Raw genomic sequence first — 19140 nt, forward strand, 5'->3', positions numbered from 1 at the left:
TGATAGTACGTATATCATATGGGGTTTATATCTTCAATGCTACATTCTTTTGTCTGGTACTTTCATCTTTGTTTTCTCAGTTTTCGTTAATGTCCACTTGTGATAGTACGTATATCAAATGGGGTTTATATCTTAAATGCTACATTCTTTTTGTCTGGTACTTTCATCTTTGTTTTCTCAGTTTTATCTGTTATACGATTAGTTTTATTTTGGTTACTTTTTGGGGTGAGTTGAAACATAGGTCTTTTGAACCCTCTTACTTTCAGATCAGTTCTCTATCTTTTCCCAAAATTTCAATTTACAATGGGAGATCTTGCCCTTTAAATTTTGTTTGGTTACTTTTAAATGTTTCTTTATTTTCACTGCTTCGAATATTTCACAAACTTGTACTACATAACTGTATCTTAAGAGTTCAGTCAATTTCATAACTGGTTTATTTTCATTTTGGGTAATATGATTATTCCCTGAACACTTCAATGTATCATGTTTCGTTACTTGCACATTTGAACTATCCATATATTGTATTGCATGACAACTTTTGAGTGATTTTTGTTACGCCAAAAATCACTCAGAGTTAACCAAAATTTTAATTTTCTTTACCTAAAAGTTATATCAGCTGTTGAATGTCTCTTTAACTAGTAATTTTCAAGTCTTAGCGAGTAATATATTGGGTACTGACTTTTTGCTATTAAGAACAATGACCATTTCTGGTTTCCACTCAGATGATTAAAATGAGTCAAAGGATTTTTTTCACCTCAAAAAGGTTTTATATTATTTCTGTCTATTTTTTACTGCCTTGAAAGAATCCAGCTGAAGAATTAAAGGTACACCAGAGGTGGAAGGTTGCAGATTCATATTCATGGTATGCAAAATATCAAATTTATTCTGGTTGAGTTCCTTCCTTCCAAGGTCCCTTCATGGGAAAAGCTCTGGGAAATCAGACAGAATATGCACCTTATCCTCAGTGTCTTTAGGGTCGCCAGTCCGTGGTTGTCAGTCCTAGCATGAAGGGGACGTTTTGATATATAAAGTTCCTCCTTGCTCGACCACTTCAGTACTTCAATTTCACGAGTGGAGACATACCATCCCTCTCAACCTCCATTAAAGTTTCAAGAGCAGAGTTTTCCATAATGCAACGCATCTTAAAGAGTCTTTTCACCGTAAAGTCTGTTTTGAAAACTGAATGCATATTCAATTTAGCCTCAGTTCCTCAAGAGGCGTCAACCCCTCGAGATCCAACCCAGCGCTGATGGCGAAGTTTCATGTAAAGCTTTCTGATGATAACAGATCAGTGTCAAGCTTTCAAACTTGAAAGTCAAACCACAAATTGAAGAACATCTATTTCCAAGAAATCCACATACAGTTTTGGTGCGTCATGCTCCCTCTTCAATAAGGAGACTCAAAAACGCAACTAAAATTCATTATGAATTGTAATTAGGTTTAAGTGTGTTCACACTGAAGAAGCATGAACCCTGGAACGGTATGCAGATTTCTTAAATTTATTTGTTCTATTTGTGATTTACTGAGTTTCCTTTACTTGGACGCATCAGGTACTTGAGTTCTACAGATGGAGAGGCATATCATCCATCTCCACCTCCTTCAAAGCTCTAAGAGCAGCATTTTCCATAAAAATATGTTCCTAGAGTCTTCATCATGAGCCCTACTATAAAATGCCTCACTGAAATTTCTTGAAAAAACTGTCGAGACGCAAGATTTCCAAGGGCCTCGATGGCTAACGTCACCAAAGCATTGAGACACTGCTCCTCTGTTGCCATCCACGAAGCCCCTAAACAGCAGTAATAGGTCATGGGTCTGGGGCTCTCGGATTCGAGACCAATAATGATATACTGATAAGCATATGTACAGAGTGCAAGGAGGTTGAGAAGTTATAAGAGGTCACATTAGCCAATAAAATGCTTATTACTAATGCTTGATCGAGTATCAATTTCAACAACTGCAGTGTAATATATGTACGCTGTTTAGCATGTAATCTATGTAATCAGATATATGGATAAATTTTTTAAATTCACACAAGGTCATTGTAATAGTTGTTATTATTGTGATTACTTCATACTGAACCAGGTTATCATGGCTTGCAATGGGAGAGGAGGAGTTTCACCCGCAAGGGGATTTGGATGGCCCCTTCGTCAATTGTCCCTGACACGGAAGGTCGCTGTCTTCTTGGTAATGCTACTTCTTCCTAAAGACGCCTGGGCCATACGCCCGTTTGCTTTCGAGATGAGACGGACTCTTCCAAAGCACCTCATTGCCTTCGAGGAGAACCAAGTCTCCTCAACATGTAAGTTGACATTTAGACATCTATTAAAGAAGCCGGTTCTATATAGCGATTTCTAAAGCCGTAACGATTTTACAGGCAGAAAATAAATATGGTAAGTCCTATGCTTCTGAGAATTATTTGCTCTCAGATCGTCAAGTAACCCCTCTGGTATCTCTGCATTAAATTTAATCTTTGATTATCTATTTAATTATCATTAATATAATTATTCCAACGCCACCTACGAAACACAAACCAAACTCGGAAAATAGTTTCCTTACAACATCAACAATCATTGGTTCTCTATGGATTTTCTGAATGGGAAAGTGTTCATTCATCCGCAATTCTTCCATACCAGTAAATAAGATTTATGTTACTCTCGAAAACCTTAGTTTTTAGATTGGTTTACCTATTCCACAATACCGCCTGGCATTAGGCAAATTGCTTCTTAAGCAGAAAGAATTTGTCTAAACTAAATATTTCTGTTTCAGAGATTTTCAACGTCAATCATATATATATATATATATATAATATATATACTATATATATATATATATATTAATTTTATATATATATATAATATATATATATATATATATATTATTATATATATATTGTAATAGACACAATGCCCTCTTAACTTCTCAAATACTCCGCTCTTTTCTTTCTTAATTTTTTTTGGGGATATGCCTGTCACTGCAAAGCCTTGAACTCCAACTTCAAAGTAATTTTTTTTGAAGAAATAAAGTCCGGTAGCGGGACACGAACTCGCCATACCATAATCACGACGAGGTCACGTTGCCGACCTGACCACGGGAAGGATAAGAGTCTATTCTCTCTCGAACATACATATACCTGTTGTTTTCAGATATGTAAATATTGATTAGAGCTGGAATAGACCCATCCTCACCATTATAGTCAGTTGGGCAATCGGTTTTATTACTTTTTGGGCTGGAATATATATATGTACAATCTACTGGTGATTTTGACCAGATACATATGAAATTGTAATAACCATATATCTGAAAACGACAAGTATGTGTATGTACGAGAGAGAATAGACTTTTATCCTTCTCGTGGTCAGGTTGGCAAGGTCACCTTGTCGTGATTATGGTATGGGGAGTTCGTTTCCTGCTACCCGACACCATGATTTCTTCCAAAAAAAATGTCTTTGAAGTTGGAATTTAAGGCTTTGTTGTGCCAAGTGCATCCATAACAAGAGAAAAGAATTTGAGAAGTTAGAGGGCATTGTGGCTATTACAATTTAATATGTATCTGGTAGAAATGACCTGTAGATTCAACATATACATACACATAATATGTATATATATATATATATATATATATATATATATATATATATATATATAGATATATATATATAAGGAAGAATCCACGAGGGAAAGTGAAACAGTTGAGTGCTACGAGATCTTTCGAGTCAAGGTCCTTTACTTAGCAGACTGACATACATAAGAACATGAGTGTACAAGGAATGGTAGTATGAATGATAGATACGGATTATGAAGGAAATAAGTACTTACAATAAAAAACACCTGGAAAATTAGTAACCTTCCCTCCCCAAACAAAACAGAAATACAATTAAAGAGATTTACAAAAAAATTAAGCCCAACTGCTCAGAGACAGGGGGAAGACAATTAAAGGATTATAATACAGGGCAGCACCTAACACATTCAAATTTTCGGTAAACGACAAAAACCATTTTCGTAAGATAAACTTATTCACAAAACATACATTTAACATACATATACAAAGAATATATCTATACGGCAACTAATTTATATTCAAGTCTGTGATTGTATCTTTGCGGTCATTCTTAAACATGTTACTTATACAAGGGTCTAAATAAAACAGGCCACGACTGACATTAAAATTACATATATCATATATACGTATATATAGATATAATATAATATATATATATTAATATATATATTATATATATATATCTATATATACGTATATATAGATATATATATATATATATATATATATATATATCTATATATATATATATATTATATATATATATATATAATATATAATATATAAGAAGCCACGAGCAAAGTGAAACAATGGAGTGCTCGAGATCTTTCGACTCAAGGTCCCTTACTTAGCAGACTGACATATATAAGAACATGAGTGTACAAGGAATGACGTATAAATGATAGATATAATATATATATATATATATATATATATATATATATATATATATATATATATATATATATATATATATATATATATATATATATATATATGTGTGTGTGTGTGTGTGTGTGTGTATATATATATTAGTATATTATATATATTTTGTTTAAATATATCTGCTGTATGAAACTCAGCCTCACCCCGGTCGTGGCCTGTGTTGGCACCAATAGTGGTGCCATACATACGGCTGTGGTTAATTTTAACCGTAAATGAAATAAAAATTGGTATGTTCGATATTTGGAGGGTGGATGATCAACATACCAATATGCAGCCCTCTAGCCTCAGTAATTTTTAAGATCTGAGGGCAGACAGAAAGTGCAGATGGACAAACAAATAGCAATTCTCAACAGTTTTCTTTGACAGAAAATTAATAAAAAAAAAAAAAACAATCTTTGAATCAGTGTTGTGTTCCAAATTAGACTCCTGCATTGCATAGAATAATGTCCCGATCTCTTTCCGAACAAATCCCAACTAATGGAGTCGAATAACACTATTTTATTTTGTGATATTCCAGACATATTACTGTGTAAGTGTTACATAATATAAAAATATGGAATGTTATTCCATATATAAAAACTAAACCTATGATTAATTAAAACCATTGACCCAAGAGGTCAACCAGTGTGCTTGCAGGAATGTGATCAGACCAGATAAGATAAAGTAGGCTAAGATGGCGTGTTGTATCAGTCAGTGTCTGGTTTGCCGTCATCTGTGGGCATCAAAACTGTTTTTGAAGCTTCCTGCTTGAGACAACCACAGAACCACAGTGACCTATAACCTAGACGGCCTACATGACTTGTAATCTATGTCATCTGTGTGCATGTTCGTATGTTCGAGCTACTGTCTGCTCACTTTATGATTTGTAAACCAGATTGTAGTCAGACTTCAATTAGCCATCATCATAGGAAGACCTGTCCAATTTTATCTGATCTTCATCATGTAGACTTCAAGAATACAGATATTTTTGTACTATGTTTCAATCAGAAAGAAGATACTGAATGAACTTAGAAATTATCATCATGAGTTTGAAACATCTCCGCCTTCATACCCAAAGAAGATACTGACTTAAAAATTATCATCAAAATCCAAGACACTCCAATGAGGATGGAGAGTCATAACAAACCGACCTTAGAGTAAATTATCGCAGGTCTAAATAACCTCACAGGGCGCCTTATTATACAAAGGCATCAGCCCTACATATTTGGTGGCAGTTCCAGCGGTTCAACATCATCTGAAGAATAATGAATAATGTATCATATCAGAAGTCAACGACGGCGAAAGCAAGAGATTCTTCAAGCAACTTAGTGTCTCTTATGGCAACGTAAGATATGTCTTTCACTAAGAATTATAAAAGAAACTGTATCATCGTTTAGTGAGCGTCTTCAGCAGTGCATATCTACAAGAAACAAACCGGATGTGTCTGCTTCCTACGGCAACGCAAGCTTCGTCCTAACCGTAAGAGATGTCTCTCATTTAGAATCATTCATGAGAGGGTGTATCATCGTTATTGTGCGTTTCTAGTACTTCAAGAAACAAACCGGACGCGTCTGCAGCATCAGATCTTCAGGATCAGCAAGAAACGAATCATCTAACAAACAAACAACGCACACGGGGAAACCCAAGCTAAGGACCAGGGTCATCCGCTAAACAGAAGGGGGACCAAGGCCGTGTCATTATCGAAACGCCATGACTTCCCACAAAATCAAGCTAAGTACAATCTCTTTTTTATTCATTTGGAGTAACTTTGAGTGTTTCCTTTGCAGGTCGAATTTCGTTGTTCCTATGGCTGAAGTTACGAGACATTCTAAATCTTACTTTTTACAGAAATTATCTACATCATTGGGACTTCGCTACAGCGATTTTTTGTCTTTGAGCTTTTGTCAACTTTATTTTTCCAGAAGTTCTCCTGAAATATCATAATCATATACTGTGTTAATCTTATCATTTTGGGTGATTATTAATTCGGTATGAAACAAATCATATTAAACATTGAATATGCGTTTACGCAGTGGACGTCTGTATTTATACAGATACATGGATAGGGTCGTTAGGGACTGTAGTGATAAGAAAACACACAAAAACAAATGGAACACCCGTAAAAATCTGGATAAATTAGAGGAAACACTATTTCGGATCAGGACAATAAAAGCTCCTTTGCAAGGTCCCGATGGCAGCTTTAGCCTTGAGTTTTTTGAGTTATATGATTAGAAAAATCGAATCTCTATGACTCAACTTAACTTTAAAAAAATATGGCTGGATTGCAAGGAATAACATGTCTGTAAAAATTTTCATTAAGTTAACATACTTAACATTCATATAAACAAATTAACAAAAATATGTCTAAATGCGCTGACCTGGATCCCTCACTATTTCAAATTTTAGCAAAGAATGAAAGTAAACCACAGCAAGTACATATAGTTAATAATAACGCAGTAGAGATAACTGGTTTTAACAGTAATCGCTCAATTCATAATAGTTCAAGTCATTCTTACGTTCGTTGCTTTATACATAACCAACAGCAACATAATGCTAAAAACGCACAAAACATTGTCGATGATAATAAAAAGAAGAATCCTCATTATTATAAAAAGAAACAGGTAAACAATAACTCTGCTAAAAATCAGAAACAAACAAAACGTGCTTCAGGAAACTTGGTTACTGTGCCATCTAGTCAAACGGTCAGGGTCAGTCAAAATCTGCAAGTGTTGAAAGCAAAGCACATTCCACATAAGCGACTGTAGTGGAGGGGGAGAGTGATGTTGGATCATTCATGCCAAAACCTTTTTGAATTAAAAAGGAATTTTCCTATGAATCACACGACCGTATCAAGTAATCAGAGCAGGTTACCGTAGTTTTAATATAAAAAGTTATTATAAGTAGTGGTGGATTAAGCCCGACTGTACGTGCCGTAAAAGTAGAATATCAGCCATTTACATTGTTTTTATTCCTTAAGTGCACGTAATATCCTGTATTTACGGACTCACTGTTGTTGTTCGAACTTCCCTATTGAGAAGTCCGGAGTAGGCTTTCAGAAATTGACAATAACGACTTAATTGTCGTAGCGTAACTTAGTTTCAGTACAGGGCACGCTTACAGATACCTTTATATTTATAAAAAACATTGATCTGTATCTAGTGTAATTGTAGGATATCCATCTATGGGTATACAAAACATTATCCTACCTCCTGCCAAATAAGGCGTGTTTATCAAAGGAAAATTCTATAAACCTTCTAACACATTAAAATCCGTTTTGGACAAAAAGAGACAGTTAAACAAATAATAACTTATATAGAGGAACCAATCACTTGTCTCATAAATCGTGACATTGTTCAAGCGACCCAACTGAATTCTCCCACACCCGCAGCCGCAGTTTGCACGCAAAATCTCGAGACACATGCACCCTCGAATGTCTTAGTTCGTGTAAAAAGACTTTGCTGGGATCTGAAATTTTAATCCCTTCCTGACACTCTGAAATATGACGGATTTCCGCGAACAAAGCACTATACACTGTTGGCTCACAGCAACAAGTTAATATTGAAGTCTGTAACCATCCGAATGCCAATCTAGTGATCCACAAAACCTATATATATATATCATGGATATAGAAGTTATAAATATCGCATTTTTTACTGTTGCTAAATTTAATCACGCCCAACCAGTAGTAGATGAATCCCTCGTATACTCTATCTAAAGTAAAATCAGTAAAGTCATTCAAGCAGAGGTGATTCAGCAGAAATTTTTTTTATCTTTTATCTGAATACCAGGATGTTTCTCCACTAGCGAGTGATCTCTGGGGAAAACGGATGTCATTGAACACAAAATACGGTCGAAGGACAAACATAAAACTATATAGGCACCTTCGTATAGACTCCCAATGAAATTTCAAAATGATATGAATAACGAAGTTGAAAAAATGTGAGTAATAGGAGTCATTAGGAAATCAAATACCCATATAATTTTTCCCTTAACATGTTATGCCTAAAAAAGATCGGTCTTGGCGTATCTGAGTAGATTTCTGTCGCTCAAACGAGGAAACGATTCCCGATCGTTTTTCAGTGCCATGTAACGACGATATCTTATCTTTGTTAGGTCAGTATAAATTTTTCACCAGCTTGGACTTACTTAAAGGCTTTCACCAGATACCATTAGATATGTGAGTGTACCTCATACACTGCCTTCAGCACACTCAGGGGACATTATCAATTTTTACGTATGCCTCCGGCTTACGTTGCGCCCCAATTACATTCACCAGAATGATTAATATAGTGTTTGGAGACTTTTTAGGGGATACCCTACATGCCTATATGGTTGGTCTTGTAATCTTTTTAAATACCTAGAAGTACATTTGCATAAACTAGAGCTAGTGCTACAGAGACTAAGACAAATAATCTCAGAGTAAAATATCTAAATGTGAGTTTTAAAAACCGAACATTTCTGTTTAGGTTTTATGCCTAGTCAAGGTCTTAAAGTAGTCCATGGTAAGGTGTCGGCTATTCGTAACTTTCCAGAACCTATTAACGTAAAGGGGGATACAGCACTTTTGCGCTGCAGTGGGTATTACTATTGTAAGTTTATATGTAATCATAGGGGCTCCTTTAACAGATCTTATGAAGAAGGGCATAGATTCATTATGGTCTGAAAAGCATCAGCAGGCTTTCGATATCTTAATAGTGGAATTATGCAGTTCACCTATCTTAAAATTCCCTGATTAAAATAAGGAATTTTTTTTTTATTGTAACAGGCGCCTCAGACCAAGGGGTAGGAGGGGTACTACTTCAGCAATATGATAAACAGTTCTTTCCTACAGCTTTTTATTCACGTAAACTAAAGCCCTCTGAAAGTAAATATGCAGCAATAGGCAAGGAAGGGCTAGGTATCGTTAACTCACTAGTACATTTTAAGTTCATAATCTACGGCTATCCTGTTAAGGTTCTTACTGACCATAAGTCCCTTACCGAGTTTTTCAAAGGCTTTAATCACAGTCCCAAAGGAACTCGGTGGCATATGATCATTCAGGTCTTTGGAGCCAAGTTAAGATATCTACCTGGGAAAGCAAATATCATAGCTGACGCATTATCCCGCACCATACTGCAAAGAACCATTAGTAGGACTAAAAGATATAGAAATATCTGTGCCTATTGTTAAAACCGTATCTGAACAAGAAAATTCATTAACCCAAGAGATCATGAACACTGAAGACCTGGGTTGGAGCGCTGAACTGTTACAAACTGAACAAAGCAAGGGTCAGCAGTAAGCAAAACCATAAATGCTTCGAACGGAAATCCTAAAGCAAAAGTATATTTAAATTATGTGCAGCAGAAATATATAATCAAAGGTTATATTATATGTAGGTCCGTGACGAGGAAAACCCGAGGAACACAGAGGTGACTAACGGCCAGGTAGTAGTAGTAATCTCTTTCATACCAATCGTCCTAAACTGGTTTATTCCAATCCATTACATGGTCATCCAGGGTTCTCTATTATGTCACAGAAAGCCAAATCACTATTTTACTGGCCTACAATGCTTACAGATATAAAATGCACATAACTAATTGTCACATGTGTCATGAAAACAAGGGACACGCTAAGACACCTGTCAGTTTAGGGGCCTATCCCGTGCCAAATCAATCCTTTGAAAGAGTACACGTAGATTTATTAACAGAGTTTACGAGTCTGACAGAGGAAATAAACACCTCTCAGTGTTAATAGTTGCCTTGACACGTTATATAGAATTAATAGCACTAAAAGACAAACACCACAATTGAGTGCGCTAGGAATATTTATGAGTGCTACATCAGTAAACACGGAATTCAACACATGATAATCTCTGACTCTGGTGGTGTAAATCAACAATAATTTCCCTAACTCGTTGTGTGAATTCCTTTGCATTAAGAAAATCAATACCATATTTTATCACCCAGAGTCAATCGGTTTGGTAGAACGGATAAATAAGAAAGTGTCAATGTCCTACGAGTTACACTTGAGATATTAAATCCGAACTGGATTATAGTGGTTTTCGCGGTTTTAAATACCCTTATCATTCATATCATGTATCTATAGAAATGATACCGCAAGTAGCCTTATACGGTGCACCCGCTAGAACACTTTTCCACATATTCAGGCCAACCATTAATTGATCAAATATAAAGAAGTATGGATACAAGTATGAGTCGATATAATATACTCCGTAAGAAGTTGGAAGGGTTACAAATTATAATAAAAAGGAATCACAATAAAATCAATAAACAAAACGTAACCATATGCAGTAGGTGTTCATAAAATATCCAAATATATATGCGTAAGGGTTTGAACTCTAACTTAACGCCTAAGTTTAGTAGCCCATTCAGTATTCTAGGGATATTAACGACAAATAAACTAAAAGTTCAAACATATACCAAAACCTACTGGCATACTGTCTGTTCCGATGGTTTATGTTCATAGTCAATGAAAAAAAAATTTAGTCAGTAGTCTAGAAGTGAAAATGTATATCTATGTGAATAATCCTATATGGATCTTACAGGGTAAATAATATATATATAATTTGTATGGAAACCTTTTTCATTAGTTTTGAATAAGGAATATCTAATTTAACATAAGTAATTACATATATTTTACAATCTTACAGGTTTCCAACATGAAACTAATATTATATTGTTCAAATTTGGCACTGTTCTTTCAGACATTCTTCTCGTGTGGGTGGAGTATTAAAACAAAAAATATCCAATTCATACATGGCTATCATTTGAAAGTACTAAAGTCGTATTTATATAAGCGAATAACGTAACTCTTAAAGCTGGCTTGCGCGCAGTCTCCTTCCAGATGATGAGGTGCCTAGAGCATTTTGCTGAATCATCGTGTAAATCGCAAATGCATCATTGTTCCTTTTAACCCCGATAATCCGCTTGCACAGGCTTCATCTGTAGTTGTGTGTTGTCTTGTGCTTGCAAAACAGCCCAGCTGGAGCGGAATGCTTAGCTCATGAACTTCACATGTGGTTCATAGGTCACGGTAACATACATAGCCATAACCTATTCTTATCCGCGGTGATCAATGCAAGTTTAGTTAAAGAATCGCAATCATTTTAAAATTAATTAACAAAATAAGCAAATAGAATTTCTATAACATCAAAATGAATTAATTTTTTCAGAACTTCATAGACAGTTAGAGTCAATAAATTAGCTTATGACATTGGTAAATGGACATTTTAGAAGCATCAGTTTATGGATAAGAAATATTTACTTGCAACACTAGCATATTACAATTCAAGTAGATCACATTCATGGGAAAATGTCACATTTTCTTTAAAAACCCAAAGTTTATATAAAAATTAGTTACATAGTGGGTTCTTTTGTTGCGTCCCCTTCCTATTAAAATTTTAAAATTAACGTTGGAGGATGCCCGTGAGAAACTTGAATATGAACCTTTTGTTAGGGGCACATAGGATCGGATTTTATTACAGTTTAATTTCAGTAAGCGTAAAGAATTACAGAATCATGGTTAATATCCTCTTCGATTCTTATGTTACCTGGCAATCTTGCAAATAGCTCCGTTTTCCACTTCTTTGTCTAGTAACTTACAACCAGTAATATCGAATTTTCTTTGGGATTCGTATTGATATCTGTTAATATGGATATCTTTACGGTCATCAGAGACCTGGATAGGTTCACTCATTGTTATAATGCCATGGATAAAAATTGTTTGTACAGCTGACTCTTTTGAATTCCATAATATATCAGCAAATTCATGTGGGTTAAGTCTAGTCCTTAATGGCTTTCTCCCTCCCATATTTGGACATTGTCTGAATTTACTTTGCCCTTGTGACAAGTATAATTTCACTTACAGGCTGATTAACGGAACCTGGTTACACCTTGCAATACGAGAGTTTCACATCACATGCCCGGACAGATCGTCTACAACTTCAAAACCCGTTCGTCGCTGCGGCCAACTGCAGTGGAGTAACGACCACCTACAATGTGAAGGGAATAAGTACCATCATAAGTGAACAAGCTTATTTCGTGGTTTTCCTGGACCGTCACTCGTATCCCAGCGTTAATTTCGTTTTTAATGCGGAATGGTCCAGCGGCTGTCGGAATTGACTACAAAGGAACAAACTTCCAATAATCACGACTAAGGAGGGTATTCAACTCTATTATGTTTGCTGGCGTAGGACTTGTGCTGGGGATGATTTTATTCATCGCGAACGTATTCGTATGGCATAGGATGCAGAGAACATGTATGGGCGCAAAATAGAATGTCGGACCCTGCCCAGGCAATTTCCCCTTGTTTTTAACCATTTGGAATTGGCCATTTCATTTGGCTCTATGTGGTTGTCTCGAACTGTGTAATGGGCGAAAAGTTGTTTGAAACGCTAGTTAGATGTGTAGTGGGTATACCATTGGCTATGTATTCCATATATAAAGTATCAGTAAAGGATCAATATCTATATATGTATCATAGCTAAAGTATCAGTAAATAACAGAACACGTACAGTATCACAATCATTATATATGTAAGCATGCTTATTTGGATAATATAGAAATTAATCAATGAATCAATATATATCTGTGCATGTACGCACTAGGAATCTATTTAGAGTGCACCTAGATTAATCACTTAGATTAGTCATTTATGTTAATCATTGGTATTAAGTGCACATATATTGATCATAATTATATGAATCAATATATATATATGCATAAATAAATCAGGTAGCCTATAATCAATCTGTTACCTTGCATCTTACCAGTAACTGCAGTTAGTATATCAGTTAGTATATCAGTTAATATATCAGTTAATATATCAGATAGTATATGATGTTTATCACTTCATATATGATTTTTATCAGTTAAAATATGATTTTTATCATGTAAATCTTTATGTTATGCAATTATCAGGAGTACTTTAGTATTTTCTGTAGCATATGTATCTTCATGAGTTGAAGTGTAAAACTGTATCATTATATATCATATGATCATTATCATTTACGAATATTATCAAATGCATATGTCTTATATCTTATTACATAAATCTGTATTTGTGTACACCATGAATTTTTTTTACTTATAAGTATTTTCTAAAGATATATTATATATTATAATAATAATAATTATATATATAATATATAGTGATTATATATATATATTATAGATAAAATACATAAATATATATTCACCATAGTGTCTGTATCACACTCCTATAAGTCAAATGCAAGTAAAGCTTGAGTAATGTTCAGTGTTTGGTTTTGTAGCTGACCGAGCATTAATGTAAGTGTTACATAGTATAAAAATATGGAATGTTATTCCATATATAAAAACTAAAACTATGATTAATTAAAACCAGTGACCCAAGAGGTCAACCAGTTTGCTTGCAGGAATGTGATCAACCCAGATAACATAAAGTAGGCTAAGATGACGTGTTGTATCAGTCAGTGTCTGGTTTGCCGTCATCTGTGGTGATCAAATCTATTATTTTGTAAACTGTTGTCGAAGCTTCCTGCTTGAGACAACCACAGTGACCTATAACAAAGATGGCCTACATGACTTGTAATCTATGTCATCTGTGTGTATGTTCATATGTTCGAGCTACTGTCTGCTCACTTTATGATTTGTAAACCAGATTGTAGTCAGACTTCAATTAGCCATCATCATTGGAAGACCTGTCCAATTTTATCTGATCTTCATCATGTAGACTTCAAGAATACAGATATTTTTGTACTCTGTGTTTCAATCAGAAAGAAGATACTGAATGAACTTAGAAATTATCATCATGAGTTGGAAACATCTCCGCCTTCATACCCAAAGAAGATACTGACTTAGAAATTATCATCAAAATTCAAGACACTCCAATGAGGATGGAGAGTCATAACAAACCGACCTTAGCGTAAATTATCGCAGGTCTAAATAACCTCACAGGGCGCCTTATTATACAAAGGCATCAGCCCTACAAATGCAATGGGTTGGAATAAAGGGAGTACCATGAATTAATCGATTTCATCATTAATCTTCAAGATGTGAACAACATTATTGTTGTTCATTGGTTAAATATGCTATCTTGCTTAGAAGTTTTATATATGTCTAATCATAACAAAAAAGAAAGATTTTTCCCATTTATTTGTCTGGCTTAGTACGAAAACTTTTTGAGCCTAGCTCTTGCTGAAGATAAAAACAACCTAACTAACAACTGCATTGAGCATAAGATTTTTTACTATGTTTATTTTTTTAAATGTTATCAACATCCTCACTTTCTCATTGTCAGGTTACTGTCGAGTAAAATGCATGATGAATATGTCCTGTACGGCTGTCAGCGTTCTCGTCAACGAAGGTAATTGTTTTCCATTTACTACACTTACGAGGTTTGCTGGAAGAGAAATGACTGGGCAAAACCAAAATGTGAGAACTAACGATATGTAGATGATCTTGTTAATATGACAATAAAGGAATTAAGGACTTCAAATAGTTGACACTTCCTAAAATTTGCAGCGTTTGTTTTCTTTTTCTGTTTTCTACAAATGTTCTGAAAAAGAAAAATAGTGTCAGATCAGAACTAGTAAGTATCGTAAAACATTTCTGTTTCAGCAAACAAGTGATTCCATTATTGCATTTATGATCTTTGCACGCATAAACCGCGCACATTAACACACTAATTTAATGGACCAGTAAAGGTCGTGAATGAGATGTGGATTAGCATATTTTTTGTGGATCTACATGGTCAGTGAACCACAACTGCAGAAACCGGTCAAACACTTTGAAAATGGATTTTAAGAGAAAGCTGAAATTGAATGTAGTCATGAAGAAGGCTACAAATTTGAAGGGGAACCAGGAAGAAGCAAGAACAGTGAGGAATAAGAGTGGAAGAATGGATGACTTGAACCATGTAGGTTACCTGGCAGTAAGTGTGGCCAAGAAAGGTAAGGTAAGATAAGGTAAGAGGCATCACAGTCCGCGCAAGAGAGTTGCAAGTTAGAGGAATGTCTGTGGAAGTTAAGAGCTGGGATGTTGACTCAACTCTCATCTAAAGAAATGTAGTCTGATTGGGAAAGCAATTTATAGACTTGTCGACACAGGTGAGATTAATCAATTGTTTGTGATTAGCAACAACTGAAAATGTGAGAAACGTGGACATAAAAAAAAGGAGAGGTAAACATGTTAGTGTATGGGAAAAAGGGATGTATGTGTATAGTGGTGGTTTGGTCATGAGAGACTGGATTATGATAGGTTACTGAAAATTTTAGTTTAGAGATCTTGAAAAGTGGGATAAACAGACGCTCTTGAATGCTGTGGAGTGATGAGAGTGAAAAGTACTGGAATAGTAGGACCATATGTTAGATGCAAAAGGTGCAGCTGACCTGATCTCTATTAATATATACAAGGTGCTTAGTGTGGTGGAAGATTTACACTTGACATTCATAATTTTGATCTTGAGCCACCCCTACTTTTAACTAGTAAATTTATTTAAGATGAAGCACCTATGTAGAAGACACAAAGCGCACACAGACACACTTATATATGTGTATGTTCATAATAGCCACACTTACCTCTAAGGATTTTCTCTACATTTTTTAGACATGATTTGAACCACCTAGTTTGTGAGAATGAGGCTAATCTGAACCATAGTGACAAGTGTACCCAGATGTGTGAGGAAATCGAGATGTTAAGAGGTCATTGTGACTACTATTATATTCTGGTAACATAAAACCAACAGATTTTTTATATACATACGTACATATTTTTCACATAGGACCTCGATGATACAGAGGGTTCAAAAGAGGTAATTAGTTATTTCCAAGCCTTCAGAGGCTCTTCTGCCTCCATCCTCCAGGAACCATTTAATTCCTTGAAGGTGGAGGCAGTCGAGCCTCTAAAGGCTTGGAAATAATTCCTTTTTTTAAGCTTCCAAATCATTGAGGTCCCCTGTATGAGTAATAACTTTATAACTTTGAATCTATGTATAATATACAATATATATATATATATATATATATAATAATATATAATATATATATATATAGATATATATATAATATATATATATATATATATATATATATATATAATATATATATATATATATATATATATATATATATATATATATATATATATATATATATATATATATATATATATATATATATATTATATATATATATATATATATATATATATATATACACACATATATATATTATATATATATGTATATATATATATATATATATATATATATATATATATATATATATATATATGTATGTGTGTGTGTGGCCTGGAGAAGATATGATGAACAGTATTTCACTTCCTGGGGAAAAAGAATTGTGTTTTGCTCATGCCAAATAGATATTCAAGTCCCATATCCATGGATTGCTTCTGTGCCTAACAGGTTCTGGAGTTACCAACTGCCTATTCAGCGATACGATTATTCCAATGGATGAACTTTCAGAAGCGGACGCTGCCTACACTTGGGTTTACAATGGTAAGAGAACTGCAATACGACCTCATTTGTTTATCCATTTATTTGTCTAAATAGGATTTATAGGAGTTAGTCATGAAATTGGGTGTGTCCATTATCACGAAGACTCATAATCCTCTCTCGGTTTGTATAATAATTATATTGACTGTATATTCTTTCATTCGTTATTTCAAGCTGAATCTTCCTACTGGAGCTCCTATTTATTCATCAATCTTATTGACATTTAGAACTAAACGCAGTTGCTATACAATTTATTCATAATATATGTTTTTCCCTCTTGTTCAATTTATTCATTAATTCAATCCTTATATAATATATATATATATATAATATATATATATATATATATATATATATATATATATATATATATATATATATATATGCCACGGGGGAAAATGAGAAGACGAGAACTGGCAAGATCGTTCGGTCTACACGACCCTTTACTTGTGCTTCAAGTAAAGGGTCATGTAGACTGAAAGATCTTGGCAAGTCTCTTTTCATTTTCCTCCGTGGCATTACTTTATTTATGCATAGCAACAAGTTTTATATATTTCGTGATCACATTTTATTATTAATAATATACCATATAATTATATATAATATAATATTATTAGATATATATATATATAATATAATATATCTATAATATATAGATTAATATTATATATATATATATATAAACGTAAAACTATTATCTATCGATATATATATATATATATATATATATATATATATATATACATACATATATATATAGTATATATATATATATATATATATATATATCTATATATATTATATATATCGATATATATATAACTGGTTATCAGGTGATACATTTATTGCCGGCGCGTTTCGTAAAACATAGTTACGTCATCAAGGCTAAAAGAGAAAACAACACAAATAAAAAATACATGAAAACAAAGAAATTTAAAAACCACCTGCTAGACTAAAAAGTTGATGACTGAATGATTCGGGAAGGAGGGAGAAGCAGCGAAGAAAGCCGGTTCAACCCAGACACAACTGTACAGAGGAGGTCTGTGAATTAAATTTTGGCACAAACTGCTTATTAATAACAACTCTAAAATAAGAAGTTCCTGCGTGCATAAATATTTAATCACACACACACAAACACACACACACACACATATATATATCCACCGGTGAAAAATAAGAGACAGGCTTGGAAATAAAGTCGAAACCTGTCAGGACCTACACTTTGTCTCTTATTTTTCACCTCTAAATTTTATGATATTCTCAAGCACGTGGACTCTTGTGGTACATATATATATATATATATATATATATATATATATATTATATAATATATATATATATATATAGATTTGTGTGTGTGTGTGTCTGCGTGTGTGTGTAATTGAAACACGTTGGTGTTATAGAAATTTGGATGCAAAATTCTTGAAAGAAGTCAGAACCTAAGTACTACATACCTGAGGTTTTTCCCAGACAAGTCCCTACACCAACATACAAGCTAATTTTACCCAAATTCCTGACACATCAGCGCTTGCATTCCTAACATTTCATTCAATTTAACCCTTCACTGTGAATGCTGATGGGTCGGGTCAGGAAGTCTTGTAAAATTCAATGATATGTTGGGCACTTGGCGCTTGCCTGGCAAGAACCTCAGTGACATAGTGCTTAAGTTGAACTTCTTTTATGACATCTGCTCTTCCCTTGTAACATCCTTGTTGAGACCTTTCCAGTGAAAATGTCTTTCAGTTGTGTAACTATTTAACTGGTTCATCTCAGCCTGGGTGAGCTTTTACCTGGTTATGATGCATGAGTTCAACAACAATGCCTTGTAAAGGTTTTAACACAATCTTCTTAGCTACTATAGTCATTATATGAGAGATTGAACGGGGTGGAATTAAATGAGCTTGATAAGATTTTACCTCGAATTTTTCCTAAGTCGGGAGAGGCGTTTCCTCTACGGTAATGTTTACTTTTAATGAGCCCTCTAACTTACTTTCTTACGCAAACAAAAGCAGTTCCAGTTACTCATTATTGGCTGAGAGTTGTGACATCGTTATGACGTTATGACGTCATGGTTTTCATTACCAATTACGAACGACTTTAGTCGAAAACTAAGTTTCACTAGCATTTCAGCGGAGTAATAAAGTTACCTCTCCAGTGTCCACTGG

The 19140-nt window shown here is 34.2% G+C and overlaps 1 protein-coding gene across 4 annotated transcripts in view; it reads left to right on the top strand.

Moving 5' to 3' along the window:
• Positions 1–2114: 2114 nt before the first annotated feature.
• LOC135199557 (uncharacterized) overlaps positions 2115–19140 on the top strand; it is a 389950-nt gene continuing 372924 nt past the window's right edge. For all 4 annotated transcript variants that reach the window (XM_064227718.1, XM_064227717.1, XM_064227716.1 and 1 more), the window contains exons 1-3: positions 2115–2299; positions 14762–14827; positions 16886–16978. In XM_064227718.1, coding sequence (XP_064083788.1) covers positions 2188–2299; positions 14762–14827; positions 16886–16978 — 271 coding nt within the window. In that variant the 5' untranslated portion in view covers positions 2115–2187. The remainder of the gene's footprint in view (positions 2300–14761; positions 14828–16885; positions 16979–19140) is intronic.

This window comes from Macrobrachium nipponense, chromosome 25 (genome assembly GCF_015104395.2).
Source record: "Macrobrachium nipponense isolate FS-2020 chromosome 25, ASM1510439v2, whole genome shotgun sequence".
NCBI lineage: Eukaryota > Metazoa > Arthropoda > Malacostraca > Decapoda > Palaemonidae > Macrobrachium > Macrobrachium nipponense.